At 36.5% G+C, this 19,517-nt stretch overlaps 1 protein-coding gene across 1 annotated transcript in view; it reads left to right on the top strand.

Annotated features, from left to right (window-relative positions):
* The first annotated feature begins 6,453 nt into the window (after window positions 1-6,453).
* The window catches only part of LOC115212339, a 92,582-nt gene continuing 79,518 nt past the window's right edge, over window positions 6,454-19,517 (top strand). The window contains exons 1-2 of the mRNA XM_029781204.2: window positions 6,454-6,607; window positions 14,219-14,369. Of these exons, the coding sequence (XP_029637064.1) occupies window positions 14,241-14,369 (129 nt within the window). The 5' untranslated portion in view covers window positions 6,454-6,607; window positions 14,219-14,240. The remainder of the gene's footprint in view (window positions 6,608-14,218; window positions 14,370-19,517) is intronic.

Raw genomic sequence — 19,517 nt, 5'->3', positions numbered from 1 at the left:
TTTTCACATTATGTTAATAATGTGTTACATTTTACTTGTTTCAGTCATTGGATTGTGGCCATGCGGGAACACCTTTTAAAAACCAGCATTTCAGATCAGGACGCCAACATAAGCTGGATTTTCTCCGTTTCGATGGCAATTTTTCCACTTCTTTTCCCTGCGACTTTCAAAATGATGGGGTGGTGAGGCATATATTTTATGAAAAATTTTTTTGAAAATTTTTCCCCCCGCCATCATCACCTCGCTCCAGACCGATTTTGGCCATTTTTTTTTTCATTACGCACTTATAAAACATGGGAGAAACATTTTCGGTTCAAAGAAAAAATTTAATCTCTTCAGAGGAAAAAGTGTGTGATTTAAGGGAGATTTGGCTGTTGTTTCTAGCATATCGCAAGACCACCCTCTTTTTTTTTTTTGTCACTCAAATATGTATTGATGTTTTTCAATATTTTCCCCCGAGAACATATTTATGATATAAAAAAAAAAGAAAAGTTATGATTTTTTTAGCCCCACTCCCTCCATTCGATTGTTTCTGCTTATATAATTCTAAAATATTGGAGAGCCAGAGAAGATTATTGCTGGGATTTATCTAGAGTGATTTTAAGGTGGAGCTGGACGGAGATTAACAATATGGCAAGCCAAAAATTTATTAATTTCGAATTTTATATGAAAAACTCCAAAATTGATCCACACACCCCTCGCCACCCAACAAAAAAGGGTGCGCGTGCGCAACAATCTCTACAGCTCATTGAACGGTCCTGGGATCTTTGGAAAGATCCAATAATTCTGTCATACGTCTACTAAAAACTTCCAAAATTGATCCATACACCCCTCGCTACCCAGCAAAAAGGGTGCGCGCACGCAACAATTTATACAGCCTACTGAAAATGAACGGCTGAGGAGGTAACCCAATGAGCTCCACACATTTTTAGTTAGCCGTGCGAAATAACAGCCAAATCTCTAGTTTTTTTTTTTCTTTCTTTCTTTATCTGCTAACAAATTCGGAAATAACGGTTGGGAAAAAAATCTACAAAAATATCTAATTTGAGCAGTTCAACATATAAATACAAAAACTAAAATTGAATAGCAGAACAGAAGACACTTTACAAGGGGGGAAAAAGTGCACAATTAAAATGACTTGCTACAAACTGGAATTTACTGAGGATAAACCTCGGCAATATGTAATTTTGGTAATCTTTCGTCTCTAGTAGACCTTTCCGTCGATTTCCGTAAAAAATTTTTTTTTTTTACATATGGGCTTGCGGGAACTTTTGAAGTAATGAGAGCGAAAGAGACTAAGAGAAAGCGATTGTATGACGAGGGAAGTTCTTTTGAAGTTACCGTGCATGTGAAGCATTGATGTACATGTGTGTGTTTGATGGGGTGTGGGAGACAGCCAGTATGTTGTGTAAGTGAAGTGCTTCTGTTAGTATGTGTGAAGAGACAGAGTAATGTGTGAAAGAAAGAGATAACTGAAATTTTTTACTCGGTGTATGTGTATATGTATGTATATTACTTCAAAAGTTCCCGGAAGCCCATATGTAAAAAAAAAATTTTTTTACGGAAATCGACGGAAAGGTCTACTAGAGACGAAAGATCGCCTAAAAATTAAGAAATTTAGTGGGAGGGCGGATTTAAAATTTTAAAAACGTGATTTTTTGCACATTCGGAATCTCCGTCAACGAAAACCTCTATGAATCTGCTGAGAGAGAAAAAAAAAATTCTGAAAGCTCGGTTTCTGTGTGTGCGTGGCGGGTGGGGTTGTTGTCCAGCTCCACCGATTTTAACAAATTACAATTTTCTCAAGAAAGCCAAGAGAAAAAATGATGTTTTTATAAACACATTCTACCAGTATACGAAGTTTTAAAGTGTTTAGTTAACTAGAAATTGTGTTGACATGTGCCGTTCAAAAGGAAAAGATCCATTTTGATTACTACCTCGAGTATAATTCGCATTTTCTCCCCAAAATTTAATGGTCAAAATTCCTAGTGCGCACTATATACGAGGTTAAGAATGAAAATTATTTTCTAAGCAATGTCCGAGTCTCTATTTGCTGTCCGGCAATGTTTATTTAGACGCATTTTGTGATGTCGAGCGCGAAAATACCTTAAATCATCCATAACTTTCAGTAAGCAACATTTATTAAATGAAAGATATTTGTATAAAATTTCATTTAAAAATACCCATTTCTTTGAAAGTTATGAGGGAAAATATCGGGCCGTGTAAATTCTCCGAAACTGCTCTCCTCAGCCCCTCTGAAAAAGTTTTTCCAACAAATCTTTACAAACACTCAGTCTACAGGATCTAAGCGATTATTTGTTGAAAGTTTCGTTAAAAAGTATCCATTTTTCTACAAGTTAAAGTGACAAAATCGATGGGGCATACATCTGTAGTTATGCCAAATTTATTGCATGGAGAATGCTGAATTTTTTTTCTATTTGTTTTAGTGTCTGGCATTGGCTACAACGAGGGTGAATTGTGTAGATATCTCTGGCGGTGTTTATTACTTACTTAGAACTAATAAGGTTATTGCTGTAGTTATTTTTCCCTGCGTTTAGACTGGTGCTGAAGTAGGTTGTGTTGTAGATTTTGCTACTTAAACCAGTCTTTTAAAAACACATCGCTGTTTCAATTAGCCACTTGGGGGCACATACTTGCAAAGAACTTTGAGGTTTGTCTATAAGAGCCAAACATTTAACATAAATTCAGTCGTGAAATATCAATTTTTTCTCCCACTTAAACTAAGCTTGCAACGCAGATCTAAACGAAAACCGCTAGATATAGAAGAGACAGTAATGACTAAGGATCTTAGATCTTGTTCTTTCTGAAAACCAGATGTAACTGGAAGAATTTGTGGCAAAACAGAGATTTTTTTGAATCTACTTAGTTGATTCTCATTAATGTCCTGAAGAACTTCGCTGGTCTTTTTCACAAAACTTCTCTGGGTTGCTGACGTGGAAGTTTCACTAACCGTATTCAAAACATTGAATAATGAAAGTGTTTATTTATATCCCTCTGTTCATTGTGTCGGTTTCTAAGATATCGAAAATACTTTCGGTTTCCGTTTCTCTCAGTAGCGTGTTTCTGTTGCGGTTTTTCATTTTATCTTTTACTTTCGTGTCAATCCGATGTATTCTTTTTGTATCGGAGATTAACTATTTCCTTCAATTCTATTACTCTGTTGGGTGTGTCACAATCCCATTTAAGAAATATTTATTGAGCACGTCTGATGAAAAATACCTCGCTAAGACAAATTACGAAGTATTTATGTCAGTGTGATCTGCGCACAGACTGTACAGGCTGTCTGCTGTAATTGAAGATATATTATGTTTAAGAAGGAGAAAATTTGGCTATCGCTGAAAGTGGCTAAATCCCACACTATGTCACTAATCTTATCGAATGTTTGTGTGATTATATTCTTACACAGTTTTTCATCAAGATAAAGAAGATATAAATTATTTAATAAAAAGATAACAAAATCAAGGGTTAATATTTACAACTGTAAACATTAACCCAGTTTTCTTTTTACGCAACACAAACAAAACAAGATTAGCTCTTCAGATAATACTGCCTACTAAAAAATAGGCAGTCAATATATCATGTATCTATCTAGGTACAGCACAGTGCTTGCCTAGCACTTATTTTATCGACTGCAAAAGAGTGACGAAATAATATTTGTCTACACCATACATACAAACTATTTGATCTTCTCATTAATAGATAGATAGGAGACAAACAAATGTTCATAAAAATTTTGCCAGAGACAGTATTTACGCGGCCGTTCAACCTGCTAAAAGTAGTTGACAAATCTCTCCCAAATCACGCCCTATAGTTTTAAAAACAAGGACATATTTGATAATATAGTCCTCGATACGTGTCTAGAAAGAAAAGGAAATAGTCGTGATTGGAATACCTTTGATCATAAGGTTACTCAATCAGAGATTACTAGGGGCTAAACAACAAACAATGGTCACACTCCTTGATCTGCTAGAATTAGCAGCCAAATAATAAAATCATCTCTCGTCGCTCTGGGAGGAGTCACAGTTTCCTATGTCGGTGCCACACTTCCCACCGACAAGATTTCAGGACATGCCGGGCTGTGTACTATCAACCGCCGACTATATCCCGTTCTTTTTCTTTTTATTTTTTCTCTTTCTCCTGCTTGCTACGGGAGGGTGTGGTACCTCCGCTTTATTCGGAGGATCTCTCCCGCAGCTTTAGGGTCGCTCGGTGGACAACCATTGTTGCCCACCTACTTTCTTTTCCTTTTTTCGAGGTCTCCACCTCCTCGACTGCCTCCATCTCTCCCTCTAATGGGGGAGCGGGGGCGCTACTTTTATTAACTGCTCCAGGACCCTACCTTGGTCCTGGAGACAGTTATTTTTAATGTGGCCTGGCTCCAGGCACAGGTGACACTTGGGGGGGGGGCGTCCCTCAAGAATCACCGAATACCTAGAACCGGCCATTCTCAAAAGATCTGGGAAAACCAGATTATTGGCTGATTGGGTCCACATGGTCAAAACCGCTTTTGACCCCACCCAATCAGCCGCAAGCAACATTTTAACATTAATGAGCTTGTTTCCTCTGCTACCCAGACTCCGGCGGATAGTGTCTTCTATCCACTCGGGTTTTATCCTGGATGGCAGCCCACAGACCCAAGCTCTTGTTAATTTCTTCCCACAATATGTGGGAAGAAACAGAATCTTTGCCCTTCTGAGAGCTGGTTCGCAAATTTGCGAGCCACCTCAGGGGTGTCAAATAGCAACCACACTGTTGCGTATTTGACACTCTTGGCAAGCTACTTACCACAGCCACTCCTGCGCCTATGATAATAATCTAAAATTATACTCATGATGGTAATCTAAAATTTCAGAAAATCAGTTATTTTTCCTCGTTTGCGCGAGTATTCTGTGTTTGAGGTGATCTTTGTATTTACAAAAATATTTTTATTGTGATATAAATTAATTCAGAAAACGGCGGGAATCGGATCAAAATACCTACATAAGTTGGATTTTCTCCGTTTAGATGGGAATTTTTCCTATTTTTTTCCACCACAGCCTTCGAAATGACGGAGGGCATCCTTTTATGAAAAAAAAGTTAAAACTTTTGAAAATTTGATTTCCCCACCTCCGGACCGATTTTGGCCAATTTTTCCTTTTCTTTTTGCTTTCCTTGGGGGGTGAGGGAGTACTACACACTTAAAAACAACGGGAGAAATTTTTGGTAAGGAAAATAAACGAAAAACGTAAATATTTTCAGACGAAAAGGTAGTATAACTTAAGGAATATTTGACTGTTGTTTTTAGTACATTCCACGACAGATCCCCCTTAAATCACACACTCCTTTTTTTCCTTTTACCGTGTGTAGTAGAAAAAAATTGGCCAAATCAAGTCCGGAAGGAGAGGGGCGGGGATTAAAAGATATCACAAATTTTCGAAAATTCATTTTCATAAAAAAAAATAAACTTTTTTTTAAAGGCCAGGGTGAAAAAAAAATAATGGAAATCCCCGTCAAAACGGTGAAAATCCACCTTCCCCCAAACTAAAGCGTTTGACCCGAGCCAAAAAACAAAAGAAAAATAGTGTAATAGGTGTAAAACAACTTGCTCAAAACGAATATGAAAAAAACAATGCGCGCTCGAGAAGGTGGGGGGGGATAACTCGGAAAATCCACATCGTCGGACCATGGACTATAGTGTTTGACCCGAGCCAAAAAAAAAAAAAAGAAGGAAAATATACTGTAATTGGTGTAAAACAACTTGCTCTAAACGAATATGAAAAAAAAAAAAAAATGCGCGCTCGCGAACGGGGCAGCGTGGGGGATAGGACTCGGAAAATTCACATTCTACCTTATCAAGAAAAACCGATTCCAGTATATTTTTTGGATTTTCATTTCCAAGTCAAGATGTAAACATTAACCCTTATCTCCCCTTAATCTTATTTTTATTTTTCCATATATAACTAAACTGAACAATTATCGCATATATATATGTGTGTAAGTATGTGAATGTGTGCCCGCGCGCGATGAAATCAATAAACAATATTATCCTTTGCTTGGAGAAGGAAATAAGGGCGTTGTATCAGTAAGGACTAATGTGGGAAAATGGACTACAACGAAATAACAACAACAACAACAACAATAATAATAATAATATGTATATTTACTCTGCTTTCCCCAGCGTGACCGACGTGACACTGTAAGATAGAAGGCAGAGAATTGGCAGATTCGATGACACACCGCTTAGCGATATTTTGTCCGCTTACGTTCTGAGCTCAAATTCCGCCAAGGTCGACTTAGTTTTTCATCCTTTCGGGGTCGATGAAATAATTATCAGTTATTGGAATCGATTTGCCCATCCCACAAAATTTCAGGCCTTGTATCTATAGTAATGTGAAAGAGAAACATTAAAATTCTATCACAAAAGTACTACCTCGTTTTCAAAGGAAAGTGAAAGTTTTTTTCCAGGAAAAACTGATTATTTCAATATTACATGCATCTGTACTTCCTGATTATTTTGCGTCATGATTTATCTTAACTACGTCATCAGTTTATATAAATCGGCTGTCGACATTAGTTTATTACTTTTCTTGAATTAACTCGAAGGAAGGTTTGTGATGACATTTTCTATCATTTAATTCTCAGTTTTACATACTTTGCTTGCAGGACGTCGTGGTTTGCAGTTCAAGCACCTGACATATCAAAAATATTTTGACACTAGAAAATTACATTGAGAAACCGATATTCCTACTCAATAGAACGTTGTAGACTTGTTTGAATTCATAGTATAACTATAAAGTTTATCGAAAACAAAAAAAAAAAACAAAACAACTCCCCCAAAATACATGAAAACAGCTGTATTAGTCCCGTGGTTGTTAACATTCATATTAGCTACTAATTTTGTAAGATAAAAATACTGGTTGATTGTGGACGGAACTATCGAGATATGTTCATAATTTATAGATAAAACATGAGCGTTGTTTCATTGAAGAAATAACGAAATGGAATTTAATTAAATAAACATACAGTGATGTTTGCACTATCGCTTTCAGGAAGAGAAAATAAAAATCAACTCATGTTTTTGAACTTGGAAATTAAGGAAATAATGTATATGGCTATCGTGAAACTATATACTTTCAGTTTCTTAACCTCCATTTAGCTTATAGTTTTTGGTGGCCGCGACCAGCTTGTTTGTCTTAAAGAATATTTTGAAGTATAATTAAGAATTTTTATTGTTATTATTTTTTTTTTTTTTGCGCTATTATTCGCTTTTATGCAGTTGCAATGAAATTATTCTGCTTTTGTGTTTGTTGCTTACAATGTGAGACTGACTGCTGTTTCTAACCGATTCAGTAACTGTATTGAAGTTCTATTTATGAGGTAAAAGTAATAGAAATTTGTCCCATCTTTTAATGAAATTATAAAAAAATTATTGAGGCAATCTTTGGTTTTTAAGTACATCTATATCTGTGAGGAAACAATATTGTAGTTTATTTTATCCATGGATTAAACATAGTTTTATAATTAATTTGTACCTGTATCTGTTTAACCCAATAACCACAAATAAAAATGGGAAAAGAGGAACAAGAAAAGGAAAAGAAAGAAACATTAAAAAATGGGTTGGTTGATTGCATCAATCCCAGTATTTGTCTGGTACTTCATTTTATCCACCCCGACAGAGTGAAAAGCAAAGTTAACTTCGGTAGCATTTGAATTCGGAACGTAAAGATCCACTGCTCTCGGGATATCAAAAGTAAAAATGCTGTAACTAATTTTAAACAGGTGAAGACAATATTATCATAACAAAAAAGGTTATGTAAACATTAACAAAAAAAAAAAAATAATAATAGAATGGCGGTGCCCCAGCATGGCCACAGCTCATTAGCTGAAACTAGAAAAATCAAAATCAATAATAAACGTATGCTTGACAACCGTCTTTTATAGGAAATAAACTAGCCATTACATTACATAGCAAATTTCTAAAATACTGTAATTTGCTGGTGAATTATATATTTCACCTTGTGGCTCTCAAAATGTTCTGTAGGGCTAAATCATTGACAATATAGCTTTTGCCATTATTGGTGCGTAAAGTCAAAACGGATGACACATCTTTTTTGTATGTATGTGTGCGTGTGTGAGAGAGAGTGCCTGAGAGAAGATGTGTGTTCGTATGTATTTTTTTGCATGTATGTCTAAGTGTCACTTACTCTCCCTCTCATACACATACATACAAAAACAGATGTATATATATTTATGTATGTACGTATTCATGACAACACACCCCTTTACTCACTCACTCTCTCTCGTCGCACGCACGCACACACACACACACACATACAAAATACACATTTTTTGTTTTACGAATCGCTTATGTTCATGTACTTTTTGTCCATGTATGTATATAGTTGTTGGCTTTTCTACATGTGTGCCTCTCCTCTTTCGACTTTGTTTCCTCATAACTTCCAGAAAAATTTATATGTTGTAATTGAAACTTTCTACAAATACGCTTCAGATGGTGTAGATTCCGAGGCGAAGTTTCGCATGTCGTAGCACAGATTTCCGTCGATTTCCGTAAAAAACTTTTATTTTTTTACATAAGTAATGAGAGCGAAAGAGACTAAGAGGAAGCGATTTTATGACGAGAAGGTTTCTCTTTGAAATCGGCCTGTGTGTGTTTGATGGGGTGTGGGAGACAGACAGTATGTTGTGTAAGTGAAGTGCTTCTGTTAGTGTGTGCGAAGAGACAGAGAGAGTAATGTGTGAAAGAGAGAGATAACTGATTTTTTACTCGGTGTATGTGTATATGTATGTATGCATGTATCTATGTATGTGTGTGTGTGTAAGTATGTGTGTGTGTATGTATGTATGTATGGCCGATTCATCGTAATTTTTTACTCGGTGTATGTGTATATGTATGTCTGCATGTATGTGTGTGTGTGTATGTATCTATGTATGTGTGTATGTTTATGTATGTATGTATGTATGGTCGATTCAGTGTAATTTTTTACTCGGTGTATGTGTATATGTATGTCTGCATGTATGTGTGTGTGTGTATGTATCTATGTGTGTGTGTGTGTGTGTAAGTATGTGTGTGTGTATGTATGTATGTATGTGTGTGTGTGTATGTATCTATGTATGTGTGTGTGTGTATGTATGTATGTACTCGGTGTATGTGTATATGTATGTCTGTCTCTTCGCACACACTAACAGAAGCACTTCACTTACACAACATACTGTCTGTCTCCCACACCCCATCAAACACACACAGGCCGACTTCAAAGTGAAACCTTCTCGTCGTAAAATCGCTTCCTCTTAGTCTCTTTCGCTCTCATTACTTATGTAAAAAAATAAAAGTTTTTTACGGAAATCGACGAAACTATGCCGATTCCGATTATCGGAATTTGTTGTGAAATTTGTTTTTCTGTGGGGTGGAAAAAGGAGTTTCGAAAGTTCATATGAGTTGGGTTTGTGTCCTTATAACTTTCAGAAAAAGATATTTTTTTAATGAAATTTTCTGCAAGTACTTTTCAGAGTATGTAGATTATGGGCATTGTTTCATATCTTACGATTATATCGAAATTTGATGTGGAAAAAAATAGTCAGCACACACGCATATTGACACAATTATTTTTTTTAAATTTCAAGTTTCATTTTGTAAAGTATATATGACGTGTCTTAGTATGTATGTGTATGAAACTCATCAAATTTTGTTTTCATGTAATCATAATCTACACACTGAAAGGTAATTGGCAATCTTTCGTCTCTCGCCAGGTAATTTATAGAACATTTCATAAAAAGACTGGCATAACTACAGATGTATACTCCTCCGACTTTGTTGCCTTATAACTTCCAGAAAAATGAAACTTTAAACAAATAAATCGTTTAGATCCTGTAGATTGAGTGTATGTAAAGATAGGCTATCTCTCGATATGAGAACCGTGTTTTACTCACTTTTTGTAGTGCGTGTGTATGTGTATGTATGCATGTGTGTGTTTGTGTATGTATGTGTGTGTATGTATGGCCGATATATACATACACACACATACATACATACACACACATACATGCATACACACATACATACATACACACACACATACATACATACACGCACACACTACAAAAGTGACTAAAAAATTTCAGTTATCTCTCTCTCTTTCACACACACACACACACACACACACACAACAGCAACATTACTCTCTGTCTCTTCACACACACTAACAAAAGCACTTCACTTACACACTCTACTTTCTGTCTCGCACACCCCATCAAACACACACACACACACACATGTACCTCAATGCTTCCCATGCACGGTAACTTCAAAAGAACTTCCCTCCTCATACAATCGCTCTCTCTTAGGTTCTTTCGCTTTCATAATTTCAAAAGATCCCATTTCCCCCCAACCCCATATGTAAAAAAATAAAAGTTTTTTACGGAAATCGACGATCATATATAAACAAATAAACGTGGTCAGTTTATATATATATATATATACATACATCTACGTTTATATATATATATATATATATATATATATATATATATATATATATATATATATGCATCTGTGTAGTGTATGTATGTATATGTATATATATATATATATATATATATATGCATCTGTGTAGTGTATGTATATGTATATATACATCTATCAATATATACATACAGCTATGTATACATATCTTCTCTATATTATAAATCTGAAATGCGAAAAGTTTGTTTGTTTGTCTGGTTTTGGCATTGAGAACGGGTTAAAGGCCACTAGATCCCGTCGGATTGACTCCAAAATTTACAGGGACATGTAAAATGAGGTGAGGATGTCAGTGGGCTAGGTTAGAAATCCCTATCTTAAAAGGTGTCGTTGCTAGGGCCAAAAACGCATTTTGACAAGTCTACTCTCATTCTTTTATGTATCTGTCTTCCTCTGTCACTCACTCTCTTTCCTCCCTTCCCATCACTTTCTATATATAACGTCGTTTAACAGCGTCTAACTCCCCTTCACTTTCTCTTTATAACGTCGTCAAACAGCGTTCTATATCTCCCCCTCACCGCCTTCGACAGCGCTTTCACACTCTCTCTCTCTCTCTACGTCTGTCTGCATTCATAGAGAGAATTATCATCGCCATGACGATCACACAATCATGAGAACAAATATTATGAATCAGATATTTATTGGGTTAATTTATATATATGTGTGTGTGTGTTCTATATATAAATATGTATATTAAACTTTTTAATACTTTTTGATAGTTATATATATATTTTTTTAAAATTATAAATATAAATTAATAATTTTAATTTTAAATTTGAATAATTTAAATTTTTCAATTTTATATTTTATATATTTTGTATATTATGTTTTTATTTTTATGTTTTGGTTTGTTTTTCACTGTTTGGTTTGCCTATTAGTGGTTTTTATCTCTAATTTAATTTATACATATATATATATATATAATTTGTATACATTTGTATATGTAATGCGTACACACACACACACACACATATATACATATATATGTGTATATATATATATATGTATATATAATGTGTGCATTATGTGGTCGGTTGAGCTGAAAATATGCACACCTATGTTAAAAGTGCTGGCAAGTTTGCATGACAACTATTTTTTCCTCAAATGAAAGGCGTGACCTTTAGGACAAAATTCCTCATCTTATAAAATGTGGCCCCAATAGACCCGAATGAAATCAGGTTATATTAACCAAAATGTGAAATGGGGCTGGAAGGGGATTAAAATTTAAAGAAGTGGGTGTTTAGGAATTCTCTGTTACATGAAGCTAAAAAATTTGCACCAGCCTTTTAATCGTTAATGTGTTGCCGTCCATGATGAAGGAGTTTTGAATGCTTACCATGGTGAGTCTACTGTCGTGAGAAAGAATCACTTCAAAACTTGGTGTTTAGGAATTTTATTTTACATCAAGTTCAAAATTTTACACCAGCCGTTAAACTGTCAATACGTTGCTGTTCGTCGTTAAGAAATGCCAGTCATGGTGACTCTACTATCCTCAGATTCTATCCCTTCAAACTTTGGTTTCCAATATTTTATTATTTTTATTCAGCTCGCAAGTTCGCCTATCCCTTTTAAATGTTAGTGTTTTGCTGTCTGCCTTGAAGCAGACCTTTCCGTTGTCACTGCCTGATATTTATGATTGATCTTTTGAACTACTTTCTTTCTCAACTTACTCAAGATCTTTTGTTGTTTATAAATGGAAGAGAGATAGATAAAGATAGAGAGTAAGAGAAAGCGAGGGAGAGTCCGAGAGAAAAGAAAAGTAAGAGAGTGGGAAAGTGAGAGAGAAAAGAGAGAGAAACAAAGAGGGAGAATCATCATCATCATCGTTTAACGTCCGTTTTCTGTGCTAGCACGGGTTGGACAGTTTGACCGGGGTCTGGGAAGCCAGGAGGCTGCACCAGGCTCCAGTCTGATCTGGCAGTGTTTCTACAGCTGGATGCCCTTCCTAACGCCAACCACTCTGTGAGTGTAGTGGGTGCTTTTTTCATGCTGCCGGCACAGGTGCCAGGGGGGATGTCGGCGGCCACGATCGGTTGGTGCTTTTTACGTGCCACCGGCACAGAAGCCAGTCAAGGTGGCGCTGCCATCGGCCACGTTCGGATGGTGCTTTTTACGTGCTGAAAGGAAGCAACAGAAAGTAGCAACCACACTCTTACCCGCGCGTAGAGCGAGTCACCTTAAGCTAGTATATATATATATATATACAGACATATAAGCATATATATATACACACATATATATATATATATATAATATATATATATATGCACACACACACACACACATACATATATATATATATATATATATATATATATATATATATATATATATATTATATATATATATATATATATAAAACTGAGAATGTCTGTCTATGTGAATCCCAAAAACTTGAGAATTACACAACAAATTTCATTCAAATTTTACACACGCCTTACTTAGGGTCCATGTAGTGTCATGGGCAGAAAAAAAATTTAGCTTCTTGCCTAGGGCGAGCCCACAACAATATCATTTCTCTACTATTTCAGTATTACGTGTTCAAAGTGAAAGAAAACATCTCTCTATTGTAATGTCAGATGCTTTCAGTTTAATACTCAAACTATTAAAGTGAAACTATTATATGACAGGGTTGAACCATTAAGAGTGGACATCCGCTATGGTCTTATATGCTACACCACTGGTTTTCAATTCATATTAATCAAATTAATATTCAATCTTTCAACCTTAGTATTTTAAATTCAAATTTACATGAGTGTATATATATATATATATATATATATATATAAATTGATCAAAATAAAAATAAAAATAAAAACATGAGGCGAAGGATTCAGCGGTACATATGTTTCGGGCCTTTATTAGACAGATTCATAACAAATCATAATGTATGTCTGTGGCCTTCTTCAGCCGCGCACAACAGCTTCCACAAGGACATGTGTTACTTCCGAAATTCTTGGTTGGGGATGCAAATCTTCTCGTTCCCGTACGACATAATGCGGCAGCAGCATCGAATTGAATCGTCCATCTCTTTCTTCTCTCAATGTAGAATGAGGAAACTTGGATGTTGAGGTAATGTAAATAAATAAATACGTATATAGAGGTGAAGATGGAGGGGCGAGAGTTCGGGACGAGGGATAAAAAATATAAAATAATATAAAATAATATAAAAATGTAGAGGATAAAGATATAAAGAGTTGTAAGGAGATGTAAAGGGGGTATAAAGAAATATAAAGAAATATAAATAAATGTAAAGGCATAATGTTGTAAAGTAAAAATAGAAATGGAAATAATAGTAAAAGAAGTAAAAGAACCTGATAAAAACATGATAAAAGTGTAAAAGAATGTAAAGATAAGGGATGTATAGAGGTCGCGGACCCAGCATGGTGGTCAGGAGATTGATAAAACTTAGTTGTAGAACTGTCAGTAAATTAACGGTTTCGTCGTAAATCAGAGCTGATGAGAGTTTAATCTGGTTCCTTGAATTAAATGGACTTCCAGTACATACATATCATCTAGACGTATATGTACGCGTGTATGTGGGTGTATGTACCCATGATGATATGTATGTACTGGAAGTGTAATTGATTAGTTTCCTCCATTAAAATTTTAGGCCTTGCACCTATAGTAGAAAGAATTGTATATTATTTTAAAATAAACTAATTTGTTTTCACTCTTCAGGATTGGAAGCAGAATCAACATCATGGAGCTAAATAATATATACAAAAATAAAGATATTTTCCGATTTTCACAACTCAGAAGCTCAATACTAAGAGATTCTGATAGTGATGAAGAAGGAAGAAAAGAAAGTGCTACCTTACAAAAGGGAAAGGTAAACATTTAAAATTTAATATTTAATTTTAATGCTCATAATGCTAACAGCTTGAATAATCATATTTATCGTGAGTGTGTCCTTATAAAATGAGATGGCTCTTCTAATGTAGATAGATGCAAATCAGCAGAATTATGCTTAGAGTTGCTTGTTTATAGTTTCCATTGAATCCAGTGATGTCCCTCTTCTTCATTTGTGGATCCTTAAATGACAGCATACCAATTCTTGATACACTGTTTTAGCCACATGTGGACATGTAAATTTTTGGTTGGATGGCCCTTGTGTAATTGCATATATACCCATTTTCTCTCTTCTGAGAGTGCTGTCTTCTCTATATTTACAACAGTTAGAAGCTAGACTAAGTTGTGGACAAAGATATATTCCACTTTTAAAAGGTTGATGTTACTCCTATTCAAAGCAGTTTTCAGCTGGTCTTTTAACTACTTGTTCGTTTTTTTCAATCAAGCTTGGCTATTGTAGAACTGCTCATAAACAATCCTATGGCAGAGATGCAAGTCAAGCATGCACTTTATATTTCTCAGCCATTTAAATAGTTTTAATGCTGCTACTGTGGTTCAGTGGAAGATTCCTATGTGTGTAATCTTATCTCTTCAGATGTCTGAAAAAAAAAATTCTGGAGACATGGGATGTTAAAGGCCTCTAGGGTCTTAATGTGTGGGCCATGCCTTGTTCCCATACAAGAGGTTGGAAACACAGACTGCTTCGTAGACAGTGACATTGGTATGGAGATTGAGCTGATAGTTTAGAAAGACTCAGTTTCTAAGGCCTCTAAAACACACAGGACTGTCTGAGGTGATTTTTGAATATTATCATCAAGTGTGCAGTCATTAAAAATAATGCTGCATCAGTTTCCCCAAGGTGGATGGGTCTTGAAAACTGTATTGCCAGTCATCTCTTTCATGATGTTCAAAGTCCTGAGATCAGCCTTCATTTCATGTCTTCCAGAGTCTTCTTCCACTAGTTCCATCCACATTTAGTGGTCAGCACTTTTTTATACAGCAGTCCAGATCCATATAATTTACACTTCCATACCAACACAATCTTCTTTTCTTTTTCTTTTTTTTGTTTTGTACTCTATATCTGATTTCTCTTATGTCAATTTTTTTTCTCAGCATTTTTGTAGTATATCTTTCATACCATCATTCATTTATTCTCCAACATCAGCTGCATTTGTTACATCAGGTGTTGCTCAATTATACTCAAGAAATTTTAATGTCTATTTTCTATGCTGGTATGTATTGGACAGTTCAACAGGAGCTGGCTGGCATGGGTTGAACAGTTCAACAGGAGCTGGCTGGCAAGCTAGAGAGTTGCACTAGGCTTCATTTGTCAGTTTTGTATGGTTTCTACAGCTTGATGCACTTACTAATGCCAACCACTTTATAGAGTGTACCGGGTGCTTTTTATGTGCACCTGCACAATACATTTTATGTGGCACCAGCAGGGTCACCATGTAGCTTGCAAGACAAAACCCCTTCAGCTGAGAGAGGGAGTGGAACTGAGGGATGTGGCTGTGAGCCAGGTGAGAGGTTAGAATAAAAAAAAGAGAGACAGATAGTTGTCTTGCTATTGAGGAGGTACTTAGCTACCACAGTAGGACATGGAAAGAGAGGAAGAGAGAAGATAGAGAAATAGTTAAAGTGTGAGAAAGAAATAGATTGTGTTGGAGAAGTATTGGGGACTATCTATAGAGAACTGTGGGGGAGTATAAGTAGTACAGAGGGGATAGAGGAGGGATGTTCCTTAAGAGTGTGAGGGGTGATGTTTAGAGATGGAAAAGTCATTGCTGTAGCAAGTGATGGTGAGAGAAAATAAAGTGACTGAAAGAGAGAGGTTATGGTAAATATGTTAAGGCATGAAGAAAGTGCAAATAGGCATGAATGAGAGAGTGGTGAGGCTTGAAATGAGTAGGGATCATGGGTAGTGGGATGGGAAGATGGATTGTAGGTGTGTTTTGACAGGACAGATTGTGTGTATGTGTGTGTGGTCATAAAGGACATGCCTGTATGTGTGGATGATTATGATCTTACTTAGTTTGACATGTCTTCTCAAGCACAGTAAATTGCCATAGATCTCAGTCCCTTGTCATCTCTTTTATGAAGCTCAATATCTGAAGATCATGTTTCACTGCTTTGTCCCACATCTTCCTGAGTCAATCTCTTCCACAGATTTCCTCCACAATTAGAGATTAACACTTTTTATGCAGCTGTCATAATTCATATGATTATATCAGTAAGATATCTCTCACTACATCTGATGCCTCTTGTACCCAATTTTTCTCTTAGATCATTTACAGTCTGTTGTACATGCACACTGACATTGCCTAAGCTTAGTTTCTTTCAAGCCTTCACATGCTCCCTGTAGTCACAGGCCATGTTTCACTGCAATGTAGCATAAGCTGTATGTACACAGGCACCATACATTCTGCTCTTCACGTTGAGGATGGAGCCCTTCAACACCAACAACAGTAGTAGCTCTCTGAACTTCAGCCAGATTTTTCTTATTCTTGCAACCATGTTCAGAGCATCTTCTTCCACTGCTAACTCAGTTACCTAGGTAACAGAAGCTGTCTACTACATCTAAGGATTCTCCCAGGCACTTGAGGAAGTCTATTTTCTATACATTTGTAGTGTTTATTGTACTTGCACATCTGTCATACACAAAGACTACTTTCTATGTTAACCTTCCTGTGATACAACTGCACTTCTTGTGTCCATAGCTTTCACTGGGTACATTGTATGGAATTTCTACCAACACCTTTTCTACATTTCAAGCAGAGCCATTTCCTTGAATGTATTAGTAATTTATCTGTTTTCCTACTTACTAGGACTTTTGTCTGTTGATTCCAGGCATTGTTTCCACACCTGAAATTTCTTCTCTAGTTCTAGCAGTGATTCAGCTACAAGTACAAGGTCATCAGTGTAGGGGAGTTCTTAAGGAGGGACAGTCTTAAATTCTTTTTGTATGGCCTGGAAGACTGTGATAAACTAGACGGGTATGAGAACTGCACCTTGGTGAACTCCTGCCTGCACATTAAATTCATTGCTATAATCATTACTCTGTACACATAGCTTGTACAGTTTTCACCAACCAATCATCCTTAGCTTCTCCATTGACTACCAGATAAGGGAGAGAAGGACCCTATCAAAAGTTTTCTCCATGTTGACAAAAGCCACCTACAGAGGTTTAATTTTGGCTAAATACTTCTCCTGTAGTTGCCTTAAAAATAGCATCAGTGGTGCTTCTAGGCACAAAATCAAACTGCATCTCATTTAGGTTCTCTTCCTAATTAGTTGAACCATGGCCTTTTCTATGACTTTTATGGCCTGGTCCAGCTACTTGTTATCTCCATAATTATAGCTGTTTAAAGCATCACCTTTATCTTTGTAGCAGTTGACTATAATACTACTACACCAATCATTGGGTATGACTCCCTTGTGGACAACTTGGTTAACTATATGATGACTATGCCATATCCCACTCTGTCAGATATCTTAAGCATCTCGGTGGTGAATCCTGATGGGCTGGAAGCTTTCCCCATATCCTTAATTGCTTTATCTATTAAAGTAAATTTATGTGCCCCTAATAAGTCACTAAACCAGTAGCTAAATCTTACAACCATGAACTATGATTTCTAATATAAATAGACCACACATTTTGGGAGGGGAAATGATTTCAATTAAATTATTGTTAGGAGTTTGACAGGTGTTTATTGTACCCTGTAGGTTTAATATTCAGTTTTGGATGCTGGTAGCACAGGGCCTGGAATTTTTCAGCATTAAACTGCATATTATTATCCTCAGCCCATCTGTAAATTGAGTCTAACTCCTGCTGCAGGTTTGCAACATCGCTGGGGATCTATATATTCTGTGAGACTTTCGTATCATCTGCATAACTTGTCAGAGTGGCTATCCGGGCATTTGAGAGCATATCTGAGAGGGCCACTATTAAAAGCAGTGGTCTCTAGACAGTGCCCTGTGGAACACCACTCACTATTTGTGTGTTCATAGAGGTGGCTCCATTAATCACTACTGCCTGACACCTATCTTTCAGGAAGTCATGTAACCACACTCCAAGTTTTCCAGCTATGCCGAGGTCACGCAGTTTGTGGCATATCATACCATGATCCACCTTGTCAAAAGCTTTTGCAAAGTCAAGGTATATTACATCAACATTTGATTTGTTGAGCAACTGCCTCAACACCCAGTCATAATGTTGTAAGAGCTGGGTCAGGCAGCTCCTACCTGGTCGAAAACCATGTTGGGTATCACTTAGCAAGTTATTTTCCTCAAGGAATACGATTAGTTTCCCTCTGACTATCCGTTCCATGACTTTGCTGATGTGTGAAATCAGAGAGATAGGCCTATAGTTTTTGGCATCTGCTTTACTTCCCCCTTTATGTATTGGGCATATTATTCCCTCCTTCAGCTTGCTTGGCAGTTTGCCATTTGTAAGAAAGCTCTGGAAGAGAATCTTGAGGGGTTTTGCCAGGGCATGTTTACACGATTTGAGGAGGATTGCTGGGAAACCATCAGGACCAGCAGTTGAGTTTGTGTCCACTTCATCTATGGCTAGTAGTACATCTTCTTCACTAATGTCAATGTATTCTATTGTAACTGCCTCGCTGGTTATAGGTGAGGCGGCAAAGAAGTCCACTGGTTTGTTCACTTGTCCGTGTTCCAACGGGGTGGTAAAGACACTTTTGAACTGGTCATTCAGTATCTCACTGACCTTAGTTGGACTGTTTGTGAGGGAGCCATCCTTTTGGTGGAGGGGTCCTATCTTGTAGTGCACTGAGACTGTTTCTTTCGCGTAATGAAAGAAGGCCTTTGGGTTTGATTTAATATTTTTTATAACTCAGGCTTCTTTGTCTGCTTTCTCCTTCACATAGGTTTGTTGCAGCCTTTTTTCGATCTCTATCAGTGTTGTTTTTAGGTGGAACGTTTTGCTGCTTTTGGGATGTTGGTTGAGTCGATTTACAAATTTCATCCGTCGTCTCATGAGGATCTTCCTATCTCTTGGAATCTTGCTCCTATTTGTTTTGGCCTTGTGCTCCGGGACATATTTCTGGCATATGGCTTGCACAGAAGACATGAAACATTCTAGTTTCATGTCAATGTTTGATGT

This window comes from Octopus sinensis, linkage group LG5 (assembly GCF_006345805.1).
Source record: "Octopus sinensis linkage group LG5, ASM634580v1, whole genome shotgun sequence".
NCBI lineage: Eukaryota > Metazoa > Mollusca > Cephalopoda > Octopoda > Octopodidae > Octopus > Octopus sinensis.
This window is presented reverse-complemented; position numbering and strand designations above follow the sequence as displayed.